A 23325-nucleotide genomic window follows, 5' to 3' on the forward strand; every position below is an offset into this window, starting at 1 on the left:
CCAACCTTTAGAGCAGCCTTGTCCCTGCCATTAAGTAGGGTGAGCAATAATCCTTCAGTAAGAGGAGCCAGTAAAGCAGTGGTTTGTGATTAGCCTCAGCCAGGTAGACTTCCAATAGCCTAGAGGGGATATAGGGATCAATGTAAGTTTTAAAAGGTTTCTTAGCAATTCCCAAAGAAAGACTAGTGACAAAGAATTTCTGAGTAGTGATAGCAACTTCACCTTCATCAATACCATTTGGTATCAATAGGGTAGTGGTGGTGGTTGGGGGTGATAAGGATAAGGATGGAGCGCCCTCAGCAAGGCATTCCCTGTGCTCTCTACCATCATCATCTTGAATATTATGTAGATTTGTAGTAATGTTCATGAGCCGGGTGACTGCAGCACCAACTGAGTTCTCCCGTGCTAGAGCATATATGTTGAACCATGCAGGTATGTCAAGCAGGGCAAGAACCAAAAGCTCAGTAGACTCATAAAGAGCTAGTGCTCCCTGATCATCATCCTGTAGAGTAGTATGAAAGTAAGTATCCTTTATACAAAGCAAGAGTCCTTGCACAATGGAAGGTGGAGAAGGTAGCCCACCATCATATCCCAAAAATAAAAGGAAGCATCCCATCCTCCCTAATTATTTCTTTGTATTCAAAAGGTACAATCCAGAGAGATTATCATAATTAAAGATGGTAGGTGAAGAAAGATCACTACCACCACTAGTGTGTGTGTGTGTAGGTTACCAAATAGAAGCTCTCTAGAAAGCAAATAAACAAGGAAAGATGCCAAAAATAATAAAGCATAATCAACAAATCTTGAATTATGGTTGGGTACGTGGTACAAAAGAGGAGAATTTTGCAAACCACTAGACTTGGAAGGATAAGATGCAAAATAAATAGAATAAGGATCCCTTCTATTATACCTACCACCATCACAAACAACAAAAAGAGAATGTTAGACAGTGAAAGACAGGTGTCGGAAAAGAGATCGACGTGTTATTGATGTCAATTCTAAGCATAGCGCATATGTAATTACTAATCCTTCAAAGGGGGTGTAATGCACTGTAAAACACCTGAGTATTGCCCACCATAGTTGACTTGGCATGAATGTAAGAATAAGGCCGAAGCAGCTGCTCCGAGAACTGTAGAGTTAGAATGTCATGCACAACTACTCTAAGGTGGTATGCCTCATGTTGCTTAATAAATAGCATGCAAAGAATTTTCAACAATGGCCGTACACAATATTGATTCTCAATACCAAGTCAGAGAAGAACACTTCTTTTAAGGCCATGGCTCCTCATGTGCATGGTGTAGTTGAGTTGGAGCCCGGTTGTAGTAGAGAAATCGCTGAGTAGTGGGGGGCATATGAGCCCGTGGGGGTGGGGTACTGCCACATGCATGAAGTAGTGGGGTTTTTTAGTTAATGATGTGTCTTTACATGCGGCCAGAAGTGCAAATTATCCAAGTGTTGAGTATAGTTAAAAAAGGATAGGGTGTGTTCTCATGGCTTAAATAAGCTAAGGGTGCATTTAGATATAAGGCTTGGTGTTTTAGGTTCCTCCATCCACTCCAACAGGAGAGCCTTAAGAGCTGCAAGGGTTGCTCTTGTAAATAGTGTGTGTGTGTGTGTGTGTGTGTGTGCAAGGGTTGCTCTCATGAGGAGGGTGGGGTTTCTTAGGGCAAGGGTAGGAGGAGAGGAGGGCATTGCAAGGTGGATCAGAGACATGAGGATGCCAAATACCAAAGGGAAGGGGATGACTGAGGCATGTAGAGGGTTCCTCTCATGAGGGGGGCTCTATTATGAGGATGGTAGCACAATGCATATCAAGGAAGGTAGGATGCAAGGAGGTAGAATATTCCATACTTTTGGGATATCTTTTTAACCATTTAAAAGAAAAAATTGGGTTCGTTAGTTTTACAAGGAAAAGGGAAGGGTGAAATCATGAGGGTTTGTAGAAGGAAGTGGACAAGGTTTTGGAAAGTGAATTCTCTCTCTACCTCTTCCCACACACGTGGAGGAAGACTAGTTTGGAAGTGTGTGAAACCTAGCTAAGTCTTTTTGTTTGTCTTTGTCACGCTTGAGAAGCTTGAAGCACCGTGAAACTGCCATGCCATCTCTGTCCCTCCCACCCTCCTCTCTCTCTCTCTCTCTCTCTCTCTCTCTCTCCTCTCTCTCTTCTCTCTCTCTCTCTCTCCTCTCTCTCTCTCTCTCTCTCTCTCTCTCTCTCTCCACACGACCTCTTGGGTAGAGATTTGACGAGGCGATAGGGACAGGTGGCGTGAAGGGAGGGAAGGAGGGAGGAGCAAAAGGCAGGTTATGTTTTCTCACATTTTCACATAAAAAAGGGTGTTGAAAAAATGATCTTGAAATTTTTTTACACGTTGAATACGAAAATGGTCTCTTTTATTGGTGAAAATTTCACAATTAAGGGGCTTTATAAATAGTTCTTGAATGCACACGATATGCACCCCCCTCCCCCCCACCCCCAGATCGAAGATAAAGATGAGAGCAAAGGAAAGGGGCTGACTGTGGCACGTAGAGGGTTGCTCTCATGAGGAAAACTCTATCGTGAGGCTGACATGAAGGGAGATTAGTATGCAAGAAAAGTTATGGGTAGAATATTCCATATTGTTGGGTTATTTTTTAATAAAGCTACCCGCCATTTGGGATTATAAGAAGAAGTAGAAGTATCCCATAAAACTAGCTCGCGCAAGCAAAACAAGTGAAAGGGTCGTGACGGCTTTAAAAAAACAATAAGAAAGTGATAAAATTGTTAAGTTGAATTAAATTGGTATCAATGTTTGTGAAAGAATTACCTCAGCTTAGTCTTGAGCCGATTGAAAATCGAGACTAGCTAGTTGCAAACCATGATAAACGGAAGAAAAACCGATGAAATATGTGAGAAAGTCGTCCAAAAATTTTGCAAATCTCAAAATTTTTGCTAGTATTTTGTGTTTTCTTCTTTGTGAGGAGAGAACTCGATCAACAACCGTTTAATAAAAGAGACTTTCTCGAATGTTAACACTGACTGAAATCAAGCTATAAAATGCAAAAAATATAAAGCCATCAGAAGTTGTGAAATGCAAGGTGAAATAAAATAATCAATTAATATACGTGTGTGTGTGTGTGTGTAAAATTTATTATAATTATGCAAGGTAAAGCTTCACTTTAGCATTTTAAAACAATTGAATGCAAAAAAAAACACATGTGTGTGTATGTGTAAAATTTACTAAACTTATGCAAGGTGAAGCTTCACTAAAATTATACAAGGTGAAGCTTTAGTATTCTAAAAGCAAGGTCGTCTACAGTAGACGAGGGCACTGCCTTACAGTAAAAATTGAAATTGCTAGTTCAAAATGTTCTTGACCTATGCTCGGCGGCTCATAGTAGCAAATGATATAAATTGTCATCTAAGAAAATACTAAATTCTGGTTTATGAAAGAGAGTAGGTCAAGAATAATGGCACATACATATTCTAAGTAAGAATAGGTCTTGAAAAATACTAAATTTTACTTTGTGAAAGTGAAAAAATCACAAATATTGGCAGGCATATATTCTAAGAATAGGTCTCTCTTGAATTGGCAGCTTAATATTTATTAAAAAGGACCTCTGAGATAGCATACAACATTGGGCAAGTGCTATTCATATCATTCAATGCTTGTCATTGCATACCAATATTATCGTTGTATTTTGTCAACTTTGAGAAGTAATGCAAGTCTGTGAGCTTCGATCATAGCATGATGGATATATTGGTTTTGAGATATCATCAGGATGTGATAACTCAAAGCATGCATGGTATAGAACAAAGGTTTGATGGGTATTCTTGAACAGAATATGTGGTTTACAATAGTAACTTATTGAAAAGTGTGGTGCAAGAGAGAAGGTATTCAAAAATCTGAACCAATATTTGTGAATGCAAAGGAGATAATAGAGAAGGACAATTAAAGGCTTGAGTATATTATAAGCACGGGATCGGTTGGTGTATCTGGGAGTGGTCATTATGAAGTTTGTACTTCGTAGAATATGTGGCGTAAGATATGTGTACCTCCAATATTGTGGTTAATTAGGCGTGCACAGCCTCCGACATAGTGAAATTGTAACATCGGACTATCTTACTAGTTACATAAAGTTTCCATCAAATGAGTTGAAAATACAAATTATATAATCAATTACTATACCTTGCCAATAATTTATATTTCTCAAATGATATGAACAAAAAGACATTACCAAAAAGCATTGTAGCAAATCGATTGATAAAAATAGCGTATTTAAAATCGAGTTTCAATAGAACAATAGGAAACTTGGAAACTAGACATGTATACATAAGCAATTTGTGGCTTGTTCTCTTTAGTGGGAAAGAAAGACTAAAAGTGATACATCTTTCAGGTCCGGGAGCTTTTTTGCATATACATTATTGAAACTCATGAATCTAATCATTTCTATGTTTCTGTACAGCAAAAAGTGAGCTATAGTGGCTGAGTTTTTTTTGGGACACCAATCTCCAAGGCTTCGTATCTTCAGATGATAGTTTGATTCTATAGATGAGTCCAATGGCAAGATCAAGTATCTCTTGAGGGAGATTCTTTGGTCGTGGCAGCTCTGTTACTCCATATTTGGGTGTTTGCGCTTCAAATGGCAGATGTCTTTTTGTTGAGAAGAATCCATCTGCAATATTTTTAAATAGCGAAAGCATGCTAGTGAGTATCATAGCATTGAGACATCTGAAATCCAAATGAAGAAATAAAATATAGAACAGTAAGTAATTTTAGACATTGAGACATGCTAGTGAGTATCATAACATTGCGACATCTGAAATCCAAATGAAGAAATAAAGTAAAGAACAGCAAGTAATTTTACATTGAGATAGAAACAGTAAAATAAGTAAGGATGGGATACGAGTAGTATTTGTACATATTGTATCAATGAATGAGGCAATATGTATGTTTTATGAGTTTTTTGGTCATGGAAAGGTTGCTTATCGATACAGTTAGAGAAACGTAGCATTACTAGTTGTTCCGTTGCACTTTGTTTGAAGTTGTTTGGTTTTTTCTTTTAGTTCATTCCATAGTTTTTAAAAAAAAAATAGTGATGGTGTATTTATTTCAAGAAGTTTAATATGTAGTAGCTCAAAAGAGTATTGTTGTTATTTGTTTTAGTCTACAAAAGACTTGCTCATTGTTTTTCAAAAACCTTTGTATATGTTCAATATCAAATGAATTTGTATTGGTGCGATATATTTTAGAGGAAGTTGAACACAGTAGATTAGTGATTATGACACGATCAGACAAAAAAATGAGATATATAGTAAAAATTATTACTTTCAATGATCGTGAAAACAAATTTTCTTTGTCTTCAGCAAAAGTCTATTTTTTTCTTAAATGCTATATTGCAGTCTTCAATATTGTAAATTCGTAATATTGATATGTATTTCGAGGAAGTAAGTTGTCTTCACAGATTAATCAAAGACTTAAAAAAAATCCAAGAATACAATCTCTTAGAACAAAGGATCATTTTTTTAATTATGTATTGTTTTAAATAGTATTAAAAAACGATCGTTTTTTGTATTGATAATATACAATACTCTAATTCGTACTCATCTGTTTCAGTTGTCTTTAAAAAAAATTTGATCTATATGTGATTAAGTGAATTCATGTATGTAATTATTGGTATTTTATTTATGATTTGTAATTTGTTTTTTTATTACAAGTTGTAAGTTTGGCTATCAGTAAGGTAGTCTAAGTTCTTGCTTTTTTTTAAATAATATGACAAAATACATATTGTTAAATGTTTGTGATTCTGATATGTATTAAGACTTTTGTTTCTAAGAATGTTGTGTTGTTCGAATACGAAGAATAATTTTTTATATTGTATTGTTTTAATTAGTATAAGAAAGTGATTTGTTTTGTATTGATACATACACAGCATCATGATCCGACCAATATACAAGATAGTTATTTGTTTCGAGTGTTGTTTGTGTTCTTTTAGTCCATATGTGATCAAGCAAACTTACATATGTAATTGTTGGTAGTTTGTTTACAATCTGCAACTTATTCTTATTCATTAGTTGTTGTAAGCCTAGTCATTGATGAGATGGTCTAAGCATGTCAATGTTGAAATCACCGAGAATAAGTGATTACGCATCATGAGAGAATGTAAGTAAAATTGTCTCAAGAATATCAAGAAATGGATTTTTATTTGTATTTGAAAAACGATAAATTCTTATTATTTGTAAATGTCTTACTTCATTAGCTCTAAATGTTGCTTTGATAATGTCATAAAAAATAGATATGTATATAGTTTTTGAAATAAGTGTGATAGATGAATCATATATAATTGTTGTATTGTGCAAAGTTTGAGTTGAGATCGAGTTAAATTTTCGCTCCAAAATAGTAAAGTAAGATTCATTGTGTTGACATCTTGAAGACAAATCATATCACTTGATTGTAGTTGAGGATGTAATTATATATCATTATAATATTTAAAAATTTATTTACTGCTTAACGTTGTTATCATGATGCCATCTTTGTTTGGAGAGTTTATTTTTGAAATTATCGTATTCCTTTTCGCTTTTGTAGAAAGTCTGTAGGTTTCATTTTCGACGTCCTTGTCTAAAACATTTTTTTTTCATGCAAAGGATCCAATAAATATAAGTATTCCAGTGTTCGTACACGCAACAAAGCTGTGTAAGTTAATCATGTTTGTTACATTTCTTAGGAGAAAATACCATTGTCTGCAATGAAAGTCCTTGGGAACGGTGCATCGTTCAAGCAGAAGCTTGCTGAACTGGAAACGATGTTCTGTATATTCGGTTATTGGTGTTTGATCATAACTGAAATTCTTTTATTGTTGAAAATATGCATGTCCATGTAGGATCCATGGTAGAATTATAGAGGAATTTATACTTTGTACGTATTTTTTGTCCCATTTTTTAATTTAAAAATTGAATCCACCTAATTTTTTTTCGTTGTATGTTGTAATAGTTTTAAAATATAGATTTGTCCCAATTTACGAGATCGTCAAAAATATCATAATTTTCTGCACATAATTCAATAGCATTGATGGTTTTATTTTTATGATGGTATGTAGTCGTGCAATCTTATTTGTGTTGGTTAAAATTGCAGGGCTAGTTAGGAGACATTTCTACTACGACAAAAGTAAAGGTTGGCGCTTCTGTCAATTGAAGAGCATCATGATTAAATTTTTTGAGTTTCTTGTTGTCTATAAAATAAGGAAGGTACATGAATCTTATGCTCAATTTTTTTTAAGCACATTGTGTTCAAAATTGTAATATCGGTTTCTATTTGTTAATTAATTATAGTTCCATTCAATATATCTATGAAGGTCGTGTCATTTTGCCGCATAACTTGCGTTAGTCTATATTGCATAAAGTAATTTTTCCAAATATTCCCAATGTCTTGTGGAGTGTACTGATTGCAAGTATGATCAACATGGTCGTGGCAAGGAAGCTCTTGGCTATTTCAAACAATCTTTTTCAACCACTTATACTTACACATTGAAAGCCTGTAAGCTTTTGCAAGATGTTAGACATAAGTGAGAGAATTCACAATGACATTGCAGAGCACCATCATGGGAGCACAAGAAGCTCTGGATGGGCATCATCACCAGATTGTACTCTTGGACATGTTGAAACTTCAGATTGTACTCTTGGACATGTTGAAACTTCAAGAACGAGGTTGTCCATGGCACTCCTTTGGTCACATGTATGCCGAACGTGGCGCCATTAGAAGCACAAAGAATTCTCAATGGTCATTTTCTCTGGAATATTATCACTACCAAACATGGATGTAGCAAGTAAATTTTAGCATGCAAAGGAAAATCCCTTCTCCAAATGCATTCACCTATGCTTGCACCAAGGAAACACTAGGCTGATTTGAGCAAATGCGAAGGGAAGATCCTTCTCCAATTGCAATTACTTAAGTTTGATTCACTGGTTGAAAAAGGCTTAATCCAATGAGAAGTGCCATAAGCTAGAAAGTAATTATTGGAATCTAGGCATTACCAGACTCCAAAATGGGGAGCCCTCTGAAGTTGGCCTTGCTTTTCACGACTCACAGACCTCAGAGAATCGGATGATAAAAATTTGGAAGCCAAAAGTGAATGGTGAGAATGAGCAATCACATGGTCTGTATGTTTGAGGTTTCATGGTTTCATGTGCGGCTTTGATTACCTAACGTAACCTCGCCTGCAACACCTTGTCCATTACAAGCTTACATACTCTGGGTGAGTTCACATGGACGCATGGTTTGCAGCTGGTTGGCAGTCCATTACAAGCTTACATACTCCGGGTCAATTCACATGGGACGCATGGTTTGCAACCAGTTGCAAACCAATTTGGTTCCCATGAGGAGTTGCCAAGAAGTTTCTTGCAACTGGTTGCGAGTCGATTGCATTGCTGCTCGAGGTGGAGCACGCTGGAAACCACGCAAAAAGAAAACAACTCCTCGCTTTTCAAGTTTGCAGAGGGAAAAAACGCCATTTTTAATATTGTTTTCAAATTTTTAGCGCTGCATGTGGAGTGAAAACGTTGCTGGTTGCGGGTTGGCAACCAGTTACGAGCCACGACTCCACATGAACTAGCTCTCGTCATTTCTTTTGTTGTCTGCTAAACACTGCAAGCTGTTGCCTGCGTGCCAGGTGAGTTACCATGATAGCAAAAGCTTTAGCAATGGGGGCCTTGAGCCCTCTTAGGTTGGCCCTGCTTTTTTGTCTTGCCAGCAACCCCAGACCTCAGATTAAGATGATTTGTAAGCCAGAAGGGGTTTTCAATACATAAAATATTGGGAAGAGTGGTGAGGAGCAGTAACGTTTTCCGTATATAAGTTTTTCTTATGTTTGGTTTTGATTACCTGGCCTAACCATGCCTGTTACATCTTGCCTATAACAAGCTTACATGCTTTGGCTACAAAGCTGTTAACAACATTGCTCTGTCTTTCTGTTACACTGCTTTTGGCTGTTGCCTGGCTAGTTTTTTATGAAAGCCAAGCACTGTCAAACTGTAAGACAATTCTGATCTCCATTCCCTGGCCAGTGTCAGCTTTGGCAACCTGTAAATAGGAAACCATCTTCAGGCAACAGTTCAATTTCTACAGTTTGAAAACAGAGATCAATAATGATGACGATATGAGTTATCACATAAGCATTCAATAAAGATCTTTTCAGTCCTCCTCTAATCAGTATTGTGCCATCCCAATCACGGGTTCTGCCTTGACAAACAACCATTGCTCAGTCCCTCCTCTAATCAGTACTGTGCCATCCAATCACAGGTTTTTCCTTGACAAACAAAGCATTGCTGAAGGCTCTGATTCTTATGTAACTGATGGTTGCACGGTGAGCATACAGCTTTGTGAGCACATGAAAGTGCAACCCACACAGCAGCCTTATCACCACAAATAACACATGGCGTTGGAGGAGTTTCTGTAAATCTAAACGGAGAGTCCAGAGAGTCATCCGCCGATGTGACGCTGGTGATTCCTGACAAAATGGGGAAATTGTATCAGGACTGCAACACATTTATCTAGAGCGCTAATCAATAACTTACCTCTCCTGTAGCAGCTAAATTCATTCTTCAAACACGCTGAAAAGAGAACTTGGGATTGCATGCATGGCTTATGATAAACATCAACAAAAGAGAGTAAATTCTGCTGCTGGGGAGGCTGAGTTGCAGGAGTGTCAAGATGTGAGGTATCATGTGTCATGAGAGCATTTGCAAGTTCTGGTTGTAATATCACAGTGCTGGGTTATTTCCTGAAATTTCTTGCTCCCATGTCTTGCAGACTTCCACTGTTGGCACCTTCTCTCTAAGGGTCTGATGGGGCTCTTTTCTGTCTGACATCAACGGCAAACAAGAATCGCTTGAAACCATACAGGTTTGCTGGCCATTATATGCAGAGGACCTGTGGAGAAATTGCAATTGTTATACTCAGCGCTATGGTTGGCCCCCCTTGTTGTTTATTACTGGTTGGGTTGTCATAGGCACAGAATTTTCAAAGGTCTTCTGCACGCTAGTATCATCCCCTGCCAAAGTAGTAATATTTTGGGAAGCAGCAGAAGCATACGTGAAGCCCTCATGCATTCTACATAATTCTGACACTCTGTGCAAAAAATCACTCAGCGTTACTTTAACGGCGTGCTTACAGAGAAGAAACGGCAGAAACTTCACTGGCATTTAGCAGGCCATGAACAAAATGAATTCATACCCTTTCATCAGTAGGCTGCGCGCAGAAAAAACTCGTTCCAAAACGGCTTACAGCCATATCTACACCGATACCATCATATATCCTATATACCTGTCTGGTACATAATGAAATAACCTGCAAACACATTGCCTATTTTTTCCCAATGTTGTATGGTCATACCATATGCCAAACATGGGGAATCGCAATGCAAGATGCATAATGAAGCCTTGCGCCATATAATTTCGTCTGGCCTCATTGCCAACAAACACTATAGGCGACATATGTCATATCAAAACAAAGTCAACCGTGTCGACCATTTACAAAAAATAGACCTTGTTCGTTTGTAGATCTGTAGGAAAAAACGGAATTATGTGTGAAAAGTGCATCTCGTATATACTTTAAGTCTTATGAATGATATCCGTGATCAATAATGATTAGGGCGCTTTTAAAAAAAATAAACAATAAATAAAAAAAATATCGTTCTCTGTAGCGATGGCGAAAAACAAAGTGTCGTGAGAGAGAAGGAGAGGGACTGTCGCTCGTGCTGATCACGCAGAAGAAAGCATCGAAGCCGGCAACGCAATTAGCAATAGCTCGTATAGGAAAACGCGTCCAGCCTTTCTGCGACATGTGCTACGCGAAGTCGTACCTCATGCGATATTTCAGGCCACGTCATTTGCAGAAAAAAGAGATCGTACCCAAAATGCACGAAATCCACCTAACAAAAATAGAAATTTCATGCATGCCCTCCACCCAAAAAAACACACATAAACTCTTGCCACTTCCCATTGGTCTAATCCCTTATGTCCATGCTAGCAAATTTTCTCTATATAGACCCTGCCTTAAGGCACTGCCAACAATAGAATGCAAGAAAAATGAAAGGTAAATCTCCATCATAGACTTGAAAAAGTCCTAACCCAATACAACACTAACTAAGGGTTTCTTTTACAAAGCCAAAAAAGTTTCTTTCACAAAGCCAAAAAAGAGAAAGTATCCTTAGTCTAGGACGTTTCTTACTTGACTTATTAGCTGACAACACATTGTGTGGCGCAGAGAGAGAGAGAGAGAGAGAGAGAGAGAGAGGCGCCATTTGAGAGGTTCGCTGCGTGTGTCTCATACCAACGTCATGATTTTAAGAGCTTCTCATGCTCTTGCAGAACGTGCTAGTAGTGATGGGTATCGTTCAAGGCTGCAGAAGCCGAAGCGAAAGGCAAAACTTCTACGCTTAACTCGAGCTTTACCTCCTCTGCAGCAAGAGAGAGAGCCCGTTTCTTCAGAAGCGGCACAAAGTGGTAAACTCTTTCTGTTTTTCCTATTCAATAGGAGAAATAAATAGCTTTAGAAAGATATTAGAAGACGGGAAAGGTATTCATGGTGGGGTCGACTCCAGGTGAGCATTTTGTTGACTCAAATTTGGGAGGGTGGGATGCATATTTGGCGGAGCTCAATGTTATAGTGTGTGACATATAGGGGCAAATGCACTTATGAACATATCAGACAAGATGGTTCGGTCTCCACAATTTAGGGAAAATAAAAAATGTGTGCATGAGAGGGATATTTGAAGATAAAGGATACATTTTTTAGATAAAGCATTGAAGAATTGACTACTTTGACCTTAGAGAGCTCTTAAATGGTATTGGAAATGAAAGGTTGAGTCTACAGAAAGTCAAAAGTCTTCTTTCCACCTACATAGGAAAGGTCATGTGTACACTTTTCTCTTGCATTCATTCAGTCTTTGGCATGTCCTTGGTGATTTCCTCCACCTGTGCATTCTAGGCACTTTGTTTTTTGTAGAGCCATTAGGAAATATACTTAAAGATGATTAGGATATATCGTTTCGTAATGATGTAAGTTTGCTTTTAAAGGAGATAGGAGGCGGTTGGAAGCTTGCCTCAATTTGTAGAGCATGGATTCACTTTCAGAGGAGCAAAGCACAAATACTTGTTGGAGAAGAACTTTGTACAAACTCTTTGGCTTGTTAGGAAAGTGAGAATCGTAGGCCAATCTTTCATGCAAGATTCTTGCATTCATGGAGATTCTATCACATGCATTTCTCATATTTTGAACTTCAGGTTGCTATCATGTGAGCATAACATATGGAGAAGAGGACACATGACAGTCAATCACACATGCAAGTAGAGAGAGAGAGAGAGAGAGAGAGAGAGAGAGAGAGAGAGAGAGAGAGAGAGAGAGAGAGAGAAAACCTTGAACAAGCTGCTGAGGTGCAGCTCTGTCACTTGAGGAGACTGTGAGCAGACGCCATGGCCAGGGCGACCAGTGTGAGGGTGATAAAGGGGCCGTGCGACAAGGTTACAGGTTTCAGTGGGCTTCGTGACAACTTTATGGGGCTGCACGAAGGTGAAGGTTAGTGAGAGGAGAAAGATCCAAGCTGGGGTTGGATCAGACGAGAGGACTCAAGCCTAAGCCCGTGGAGACAAAAAATGTGGTGAGATTCATGGTGCAATTTGCGGGGCTCTTGACGTGGCACTACAGCCGTGTGTAAAAGTGATAATATGAACGATGATGACATGGTAGCGTCGTCCTACCGTCATCATCGACATCGTCACCGACATAGAGTCAGAATTCAACAGATAAAAATTTGCAAATTTCAATCCGTAGCATTTTCAGATTTCAGCCCGTCTCGTCGTCGTCCTCATCATCGTCGGCAAGTCCAAAGCATTGTAGAGATTTGTGCAATCAATAGTAGACCGCTTTCGCCATAGAGAGTGGGGCCTTCGGAGGAGGGTTTGACAGCATTCTGGCGTTGTATTCTTCTCTCTCTATCTCTCAGTCTCAGTGTAACAAACTTGGACACTCCAAGTCAAGAATCAACCGCGACAGCGCCAAATAACCACTTCAAAACAATTCACAGATCACAATAGATTTGCACTGGCCCGGCGGAGTTCCGTGCCTAGAGATATTGGCCCCAAAGACTGGCGCCCCTTTCGGTATTTCTTTTTGTATTAATCAATCATCAAAGTACAAGAGAGCGGTTAGGGTTTCACTCTCAGACTCTGCGTCCAGATGCTCTGAGAAGTGAGGCCCTCACCACTAATTTAAAGGTTACAAGGGATGCCCAAAAGCAGAGCCCCAAAAGCTTTTAAAATCAAAAGCATCAGTTCTCTCTCTCTCTTAGAGAGTCTTTTCTCTTTTTTTAATAAAAAAAAAGCAAAAGCAAAATTCGCGTCGCTCATCATTTTCCAAAAAAAAAAAAATATTTTTTTTTTTTAAAATAATAATCCGCCTCCGCGATTTCCGGAATTTAGGGTTTTTGGCAAAAATTAGGGTTTGCAGGAATTTTAGGGTTTCTGGCAGAAATTAGGGTTTCTGTTGTCCGCCACGTCATCACTTTGTGACATACCCCCCTCTTGAAAGCATTGTAATCGACCGCGATTACGCCTGCAAAACCGACAAAAGCCATAAACCGTCTTAGCAGACACTGACTGTTAGTACCTACGTACTAGGAACACACATCTAGCACATGTACAAAATCGACAGTCACATCACATGACATCACAGGACATCACCAGACATCACAGGACATCACATGACATTCAACATTCATTCGGATCTTAGACCATGATTTATCGGCAATGTAGCTAGCAATCACATCTAGGTCCAATCGGGACCTCATCGATGTCCGATTGACTAACCCCTATTGCAACCATGTCTATTCGAGATCAATCAGACCAAAATGCTGCAGTCATTTCGTCTATCAGTTCCTGTACTCACAAGAAGTCAAGAACAAATCAGTATCATAATCAGGAATTCCATTTCATAAAGTCATCCAGCAGAATACTGTCAGCTCTCAGTATCCCTGAAGCTCAAAGAGACATCAGTGACTTTAGTATCAAAATCGAGGCATCTGTTGACAAAGGAGTGGAGCGACTCCCCTCTTGTGCATCCCACTGCACCAGATCTTCGGCCAAGCTGAGTTCTGGGTTCCATTTGGAGTAGACTATGCTAAACCAAAAGCATCGAGGTAAAGTTTCACAATCTGAGGAGTATCTGCTAGGTCCTCCTCCTCCATCCACTTCGCATCAAGTGCAGGATAATTCTTGAACTTAACCAAGAACCGCCTTCGAACTTTACCCTTATTCTTCGTATCCTTATGTGCCAAAATCTGTTCAGGAACAAGGATCTCCTCGTTTTCTTCCACTTTGGGTTGCTCATCAGGCTCCCCATCATCAGGCACATCACCCTTAACAGGGTTCAAGAGACTCACATGCAATGCATTGTGAATCCTCCAAGTATCTGGCAGTTTCAATCGGAAGGAGACATCATTTATCTTGTCAGTAATCTGGAAAGGTCCGTAGTATCACATACTAAGCTTTGGAAAAAGCCTCTCCTTTCCTTGTCTCTTTCTTAGGCGTGCCTTCTCAAAAGTAAGAGCACCCAATCATCCTCCTTCAGTTTCCAGTCGCGACGATGGCGATCCGCTGCCTTTTTTTCTGTCGTTCTTGAGACTCCTGCAAAGTCTCGCGAACCTTGGCAAAAGCCGTATCCAAATCTCGCGAATATTCATCCGCTTCAAATTTCTAATCTTTCGTGCTCAGGAAGGATGGAACCTTCGCAGCAGTTTCAACAATCTCTCATGGCGTCTTCCCCATCGAAGAGTGTATCGTGTTATTGTAGGCAAATTCCACCAAAGGTAAGTTCTTTTCCCATTGAGTCTTCTGATGCGAGATACAAGACTTCAATAAATCTAAAATCACTGAATTGGCAATCTCAAATTGCCCGTCAGTCTGCAAGTGGAACGATGACGAGAACTGCAACCGCGTCCCAATGTTCTCCCAAATTGCCTTCCAAAACAAACTCATAAATCTGGGGTCTCTGTCGGAGACAATCGTCTCATATGTGCCATGTAATCGGAAAATCATCGTGATCATTCTGTATTCTCTGGAGATAAAAAAAAAATGAAATCCATTTCAATATTTTCCCAGGGGCGGGTGGGTATGGGTAAAGGCTGTAACAATCCCTGTGCCTTATGCCTGTCAAACTTGACCTTCTGGCATACCAAGCAACTGCGCACAAACTCTTCCACATCCTTCTTCAGTCTCTGACAAAAGAAATCTCTCTCTACCCCTTTCATGGTGGTAGCAATGCCGCGGTGACCCGTAAAAGGTGGACAGTGGCAATCAGTCATAACCTTTTCCCTCAACGGCTGTGTAACGCACAACATAGTCTTTTTCATCAAGCAGCCTTCCCGAAGGGAGTATCCAGCTACTGTCTCCCCATCCCGTATCCGTGTGAAAATATCTGCAAAATCTGTATCTGTGGCACACTGATCGACCATATCCTCGAAGCTCCTATGATGTATCGCGGAAATAGCCAGAACCAACGGTTTCCGAGACAAAGCATCTGCCACCACATTCTTCTGTCCCTGCACATGGACAATCTGGAAGTGAAACTGTGACAAGATGTTCGCCCACCGCATCTGCTTTTCCGAAAGCTGCTTCTGTGACAAGAAGTAGCGCAAACTCTGATGGTCTGTAAAGACAATAAAATCCGCTCCGAGTAGGTAATGCCGCCACTGAGTAAGAGCATGGATAACCGCCAAAAGCTCTTTCTCATAAATCTGTGCTGTCATCTCCGGCCTAGAGAACAAACTGCTCTCGTAAGCTATGACATGGCCTTCTTGCATCAAGACCGCACCCAGACTACGACCACAAGCATCACAATATACTTCGAATGACTTCTGCAAGTCCGGCAAAGTCAAAATAGGTCCCGCAGTCAATTTCTCTTTCAATGTCTGAAAGGCAGTCACCTCTGTGGGTCCCCACGAAAAAGGTACTCCTTTCTGTGTCAAGATATGCAAAGGGGAAGCAACCTCTGCAAACTTTCGTATGAACCGCCTGTAGTATGAACATAGTCCCAAGAAGCTTCTAACTTCATGGACATTCCTCAAATCGGGCCAATCACGGATAGTCTCTATCTTGGCCGGGTCCATTTGCACTCCTGTTGTGTTGCTGACACAATGTGTCCCAAAAAGTGTATCCATGGTAGGAAAAAAATTCACTTTTCTTTGCATTAATCACTAGCGTGTGATCTCGTAATGCCTAAAAGACTTGAAGCAGATGATCTCTGTGTTCTGCCTCATTCTTCGAGAAAACAATGATGTCGTCAAAGAAAGTGCCAACAAATAGCCTGTACTCTCGAAAAATCCTGTCCATCATCCGGTTAAATGTCGCAGGAGCATTGGTTAAGCCAAAAGGCATCACCAAAAACTCAAATAACCCAAAAGTCGTCCGAAAAGCTGTCTTGTAGACATCTCCTGGCGCTATCCTGATCTGATGATATCCACTCTTCAAGTCAATCCTGCTAAAGCACGAGGATCCCTGTAACCTGTCGAGTATATCATCGATCCTAGGAATCGGAAATCTGTTCTTGATGGTGATTTCGTTGAGAGTGCTATAATCGATGCACATTCTCCAAGATCTGTCTTTCTTCAAAATCAACAACACTGGAGAGCAATACGGTGAAGTACTAAGCTGGACAAGACCCTTTTCCAAGAGGTCTTTCACTGAGTTCATAATCTTTTCATTCTGTACTCGGCTCACACAATAAGGTGGCCGATTCGGTGGTGTGCTTCCAGATATCAGATCAATGGTATGATCTTCAGGCCCTCTCAAAAGCAATCGGCATGAGCGTGGAGAAAAAAATCTTGGCGTTCTTTTCTTCAGGTCAAAACATATTCAACTTTTATCCATGGTTCAGTTCTCCCAAAAGAATGAGTAAGAAAACTGAAGTTCATCAAGTACAATCTCTAAGCCCTTCATTTATCAAAGTCGCTTTCTCGGCCCGGTAGTCAACCACGGCGTAGTTCTTGTGGTACCAAGGGATCCCGAGTAGAACGTCACTCACGTGCCCTGAACACCCCTGTCATTGCAAACGAAGTTTGCCAATGCTCGGTGTAATGGCAACATCCCATCCGGGTGCCAGTCGAACTACCTCCGCCAGTGGCGTCAGTCTGTCGGGCGCAGTTCCAAATCGAGCCGCCAATTCCAAGTGAAAAGAAGTTGGCCTTGGCTCCTTCAAAAGAGCTTCTTGATCCTTCACTTTGCCCCAAAAAAAAACGGCAAAGTTTGTACTTTCATTCATTTGATTCGGTGCAAGTCCCACGCCATGTGGTACCAGTTCTGCTTTTCTATCTGCCTTTTCTGCCACATTCCTCAGCTGCTCTCGAACTCTCAGACCTGTCGTCGTCTTTATCATTCTGTTCTTTCTGTGCCTTATCAGGGCACTTTGCGGAAATATGTCCATGTTTCCCGCATCCAAAGCACTTCCCCTCTCTGATGAAGCGAGCTCTCTCCTCAGGAGTAAGCTTGGGTCGTGCATCCTTTTTTTTTCTCTGGGTTGCTCTTTTTCATTCTACTTTCATTCCCAGAAGTCTGTTTGGCTCGTTGTGTCATGGCCTCATCTGTGGGGTAGGTCAGACTGCCAGAGTGAATGGCAAAGCCCTGCTTCACATGACTCATCAACTCCTGAATAGAAGCTGACTTCTGTTCCAAGCAGTGATCTCGGATCTCTGTAGGTAGACCCAAGGTAAACCGCTCAATTTGTTCTCTGAACGAGATCTTCTTGAATGAAGAGGCGGGTAGAAAAGAGCTCCAGAATCTTTCACAATAAGAATTCACTGTATCGCTCTTGGTCATCCGGAGATGGTTCCAAGCAGCTCGTATATCTCGCTCAAACTCTTGAGTCAACCAAGAAGAAATAAAAAGCCTCTTGAATTTCAGCCATGTAACTGGCACAGTCTTGCTTAATAGAAGCGTGGACCACCAAGTACGAGCATTCCCCTCAGAGTAAGAGGCAGCTCTCCGAATCTTGGAGTGCTCTGAATAGCGTCCTCCCGCGAAAGCGATGTCAAACTGCTGTATAAGAGACAAAGCCTTCGAAGCATCTGAGTATCCTGAAAAGTATCAAACTTGATCGAGTGGCCACCTTCCTTAAACTCTCGGACTTTCTTGCTGTTATCTTCGAGAAAGTCATACTGGTTGGCTTTGTAAAAATTCTTCTTGTTCGCATAAAACTTTCCGTCATCGGAATTTGAGCTGTCTGTAGACGAGTCCTCAGTAGAACTGTCAGTCTCTGGGCGAGATGTAGCCTTCTTTGCCTTTTTCTTGCCCGTTCCGAAGCTGTGTCTTGCTTCGCTTTTTGCTTTTTTTCTGTCTTCTTCGCTCTAATCCGAGGAGCTAGAAGAACTGTCAGAAGAAGAAGAAGAAGAACTGGGTACTCCTTCAAATCGAACACGCTTCTTCCGTTTCTTTGCTTTGTCGAATGTCGACTGACGACCCAAATATCCCGGGAAGTCAGTACCTTTGTTCTGCTTTTTGCCGTGCTTTTTGCCTTTCTTTTGCACGTCGAAAAGCTGAGCAATCCGTGCATCAACCACGTTCTCCAGTTCCTTCTCCGTATATTTCTTGGAGGTAGAAGGTTTCTTGAGAGCGGGTTTCGGGAGTGGTGTTGTGGTTCTCTGCCACTCCATCTGTACCTCTTTCATAGAGGTCTGGTTCATATATTTTACCATCTTCGGGTCCTTGGCAAAATTGAGCATCATCTTTGTTGCATCGCCAATCAATTGACGACGCTCCATCTCTGTTTGCTCCGCCTGAGTAGGCCGAGGCGGGCCATACTCTCTGTAATCTTCATTGTGATCCCAGCCCGCATCTCCAGATGCAGAGGGAGTCGACTGATCATTGCTTGAAGCCATAGGTGCCGCGGAAAAAAAAAAATTTCGGGGATCGGATTTCCCGTAGAAGAGAAATCGGCCGTGCTCTGATACCACTGTAACAAACTTGGACACTCCAAGTCAAGAATCAACCGCGACAGCGCCAAATAACCACTTCAAAACAATTCACAGATCACAATAGATTTGCACTGGCCCGGCGGAGTTCCGTGCCTAGAGATATTGGCCCCAAAGACTGGCGCCCCTTTCGGTATTTCTTTTTGTATTAATCAATCATCAAAGTACAAGAGAGCGGTTAGGGTTTCACTCTCAGACTCTGCGTCCAGATGCTCTGAGAAGTGAGGTCCTCACCACTAATTTAAAGGTTACAAGGGATGCCCAAAAGCAAAGCCCCAAAAGCTTTTAAAATCAAAAGCATCAGTTCTCTCTCTCTCTTAGAGAGTCTTTTCTCTTTTTTTAATAAAAAAAAGCAAAAGCAAAATTCGCGTCGCTCATCATTTTCCAAATTTTTTTTTTTTTTTTTTTTTTTTATAATAATAATCCGCCTCCGCGATTTCCGGAATTTAGGGTTTTTGGCAAAAATTAGGGTTTGCAGGAATTTTAGGGTTTCTGGCAGAAATTAGGGTTTCTGCTGTCCGCCACGTCATCACTTTGTGACACTCAGCACCTTCATTCACAGTGTTCATCACTTTATTTGTGTCCATTGCACTCTCTCACTAAAGGAACAGAAGGCTCTTCCTTCCGTAAGTACAAGGAACCCTTGAGCACAGTTCGGAGCACTTATCTTGAGCAAAGTTCAACATTCACTTCCGCTGCACCTTACACCGGATTTTCCGCTCGCATCAACAGTTTGTTGAGATGCTCTTCGATGACATAATAGTTTATTCGAAGAATGAAGAGGAGCATAGGCGTCACTTGACCATTGTGTTCGAAGAGCTGCGCAGTCACAGGTTACTTGTCAATCCTAAGAAAAGTGAATTCTTCTTGGAAGAGATCCACTTTCTTAGCCACATAGTCTCAAAGGATGGTGTCAGAATGGATCCGGCAAAGGTCGAAGCTATTAAGACATGGCCAGACTTGAATACTGTGCTCGATGTCAGAAGCTTCTTGGGATTGTGTCCTACCATAGAGGGTTTATCAGGAATTTTGCAGAGATAGCATCACCTCTTCACGCTTTGCAAAAGAAAGAGGTCACTTTCAGATGGACCCAACAAGAGATTTCAGCTTTTAGTCTCTTAAAGGAAAAGTTGACTTCTGATCCAGTAATTGTTTTGCCAGATCTCAGGAAGTCATTTGTGGTCTAGTGTGACGCGTGTGGCAATAGCATTGGAGCAGTGCTAATGCAAGATAGACGGGTAGTAGCTTACGAAAGCCGAATTTTGCAAGGGCCAGAGAAGACTATGCAAGCCAATGAGAAAGAGCTTGTAACAGACTTGGACACTCCAAGTCAAGAATCTACCATGACAGCACCAAATAACCACTTCAAATAGTTCACAATTCACAATTTATTCGACACTGGCCTGGTGGAGTTCCGTGCTTAGAGATATTGGCCCCAAAGACTGGCGCCCCTTTCGATATTTCTTTTTATATTAATCTGAGTTCAAAGTACAAGAGTGCGGGCAGACGCTCACACTCAGATTGTGTGTCCAGATGCTCTGAGTTGTGAGAGGCCTGCTCACATATTTAAAAGTACAAGGGATGCCAAAAGCAGTGCCCCAAAAGCTGAAAATCAAAAGCCCAAAGGCTTCCTGCTTTCCACAAGCCCTCTCTCTTTAGCCAATAGAAAAATAAAGCAAAAGATCTCTCTCTCTCTCTCTCTCTCTCTCTCTCTCTCTCTCTCTCTCTTGCTTAATAAAATAAAGCAAAGAGGCTTTCTCTCTCTCCCAATTGCGTGGGAAAAGCAATGCCAAAAGGCTATGCCCAAAAAACTGCCGCAAAAGCTGCTTTCCAGAAAATCCGCCGCAAATCACGGGCTGCTACGTCAGCAGTTGTACGGTGGGATGCCACGTCAGCAGCTGTACGGAATTTCCTGCAGTTAGGGTTAGGGTTTCCTGCAGTTAGGGTTTCTTGCAATTAGGGTTAGGGTTTCTTGCAGCACTGGACAGCCACGTCACAATTTGTGACATACACCCCTCTTGAAAGCATTGTGATCGCCCTCGATTATGCTTGCAAAACAGACAGGGGCCATAAACCGTCCTAGCAGACACTGATTGTTAGTACCTACGTACTAGGAACGCACATCTAGCACATGTACCAAGCGACAATCACATCACAGAACATCACAGGACATCATTTGACATCACAAGACATCACATGACATTCAACATTCATTCGGATCTTAGACCATGATTTATCGGCAATGCAGTTAGCAATTGCATCTAGATCCAGTCGGGACTTGATATGTCACGTGACACATCCAACCCCATGTGTCCGTGGACAAGCTACAACATGATCAGGGTTCAGTCAGTCCAGTCAGTCTAGATTAGAAGTGATCTGGCACTTTTGTGAGTCTATTCGTAGACCGTGCATGCCCAGTCACTTAGTGTAGATGCATATCCTCTGGTTGCACATAGCATAATCATAAGCATTCCCATCAGAATTCATCAGAATCCTTCAGGGGAATTTTCCAGTGCATTTAGCCTATTTTACCTATTTTTGACATTTTTCACTTATTATTTTTAAGTGACTTTTGTTGGAAAGTAGGTAGGGCAAATTGAGTAAGTTTGTATATAAGCAAACCTAGACTAGCACTATTTGGCAGAAGAGGCAACAGGAGCCAAGCTCAGCAGACAACTTCTCAAGCAAGACCTTGGTGGTTCCCCCCTCCAAGCAAGAAGAACCATCTTCCCTAGCGTTTTCACATTCAGCATCATCGCCATCCACAGCCTCCTAGTGTTTCCAAGCAAGAAGATTTCGCCAGCAACAACTTCAGCAGCTAGTGTTTTTGCAGAGCTACACCCCTAGTGTTTTTGCAGAGCTACACCCCTAGTGTTTTTGGATATCCCAGCGTTTGTAGATTTCAGCCTTTGCAGTCTTCAGCGCTGGCGATTTTCAGCAGTAGAAAGACCATCAATTTTCAGCCATAAGATTTTCAGCGTCAAAAGACCCACAGAAAACAGTCCCCCAAATCAGCGTTTTGGGACTAGTCGCAGATTTCAGCCCATAGCGTTTTTGGATAGCAGTAGAAAGATTGCAGATTTCAACCCTAGTGTCGGCCTCATCATCCCCGTCGTCGTCACCGACATAGCCTAGACTTCCATGCATTCAGTTTGTACCAGTTTGTGCAATCATAAGTAGACCACTCTCGTCGACGAGAGTGGGGCCTTCGGAGGAGGGTTTAACGTCTCTGGTGTCTTATCTCTCTTCTCTCTCTATCTCTTAGTCTCATACACTTGCACGCACAATGTCCATTCACTTTGTTTGTGATCATAGCATTCTCTCATTAAGAACGGAAGGCTCTCCCTTCCATAAGAACAAAAGGAACCTTGAGCACAGTTCGGAGCACTCATCTTGAGCAAAGCGCAAACATTCATTCCGCTGCACATAACATCATAGATGCCCGATTGACTAACCCCTATTGCAACCATGTCTATTCGAGATCAATTAGACCAAAATGCTACAGTCATTTCGTCTATCAGCGCCTGCACTTAAAAACAAGTCAAGAAAAATCAGTTTCATATTCAGGAATTCCATTTTATAAAGTCATCTAGCAGAATACTGTCAGCTCTCAATATCCGTGAAGCTCAAAGAGACATCAGTGACTCTAGTATTCAAAAATCGAGGCATCTGTTGACAAAGGAGCGGAGTAACTCCCCTCTTGTGCAAACCCACTGCACCAGATCTCCGGCCAAACTTAACTAAAAGCTTCAAGGTAAAGATTCACATTCCGAGGAATATCTGCTAGGTCTTCCTCCTCCATTCGCTTCGCATCCAATGCGAAGTAGGTCTTGAATTTAACCAAGAACTGTCAGTTTGCTTTACCTTCTTTCTTTCTTTCTTTCTGTGCCAATTTCTGTTCTGGAACGAGTATCTGCTCGTTTTCGTCCAATTCGGGTTGCACATCTAGCTTCCCATCATCGGGCACATCGCCTTCAAAAGGCTTTAAGAGACTCACATGTAAAACATTGTGAATCCTCCAAGTATTCTGTCACAAAGTGATGACGTGGCGGACAGTAGAAACCCTAATTTCTGCTAGAAACCCTAAAATTCCTGCAAACCCTAATTTTTGCCAAAAACCCTAATTTCCGAAAATCGCGGAGGCTTTATTTTTTTATTTTTATTTTTATAGTGATGAGCGACGCGAATCTTGCTTTTTTCTCTACGCAATGAGAAAGAGAGAGAGAATGTTTTTGCTTTCAAGTTTTGACTCTCTGTGAGAGAGAGAGAGCAGTTGCTTTTGATTTGAAGCTTTTGGGGCTTTGCTTTTGGGCATCCCTTGTAACTTTTAAATTA

General features: G+C 41.0%; 1 protein-coding gene across 2 annotated transcripts in view; it reads left to right on the top strand.

Annotated features, from left to right (window-relative positions):
- Positions 1-11148: 11148 nt before the first annotated feature.
- LOC147438499 (myosin-G heavy chain-like protein) overlaps positions 11149-23325 on the top strand; it is a 46210-nt gene continuing 34033 nt past the window's right edge. The window contains exon 1 of one of the 2 annotated variants that reach the window (XM_086484600.1): positions 11149-11476. In XM_086484600.1, coding sequence (XP_086340726.1) covers positions 11311-11476 — 166 coding nt within the window. In that variant the 5' untranslated portion in view covers positions 11149-11310. The remainder of the gene's footprint in view (positions 11477-23325) is intronic. The other variant, XM_086484601.1, reaches the window with a different exon arrangement.

Source organism: Adiantum capillus-veneris, chromosome 16 (genome assembly GCF_014529385.1).
Source record: "Adiantum capillus-veneris isolate H3 chromosome 16, ASM1452938v2, whole genome shotgun sequence".
NCBI lineage: Eukaryota > Viridiplantae > Streptophyta > Polypodiopsida > Polypodiales > Pteridaceae > Adiantum > Adiantum capillus-veneris.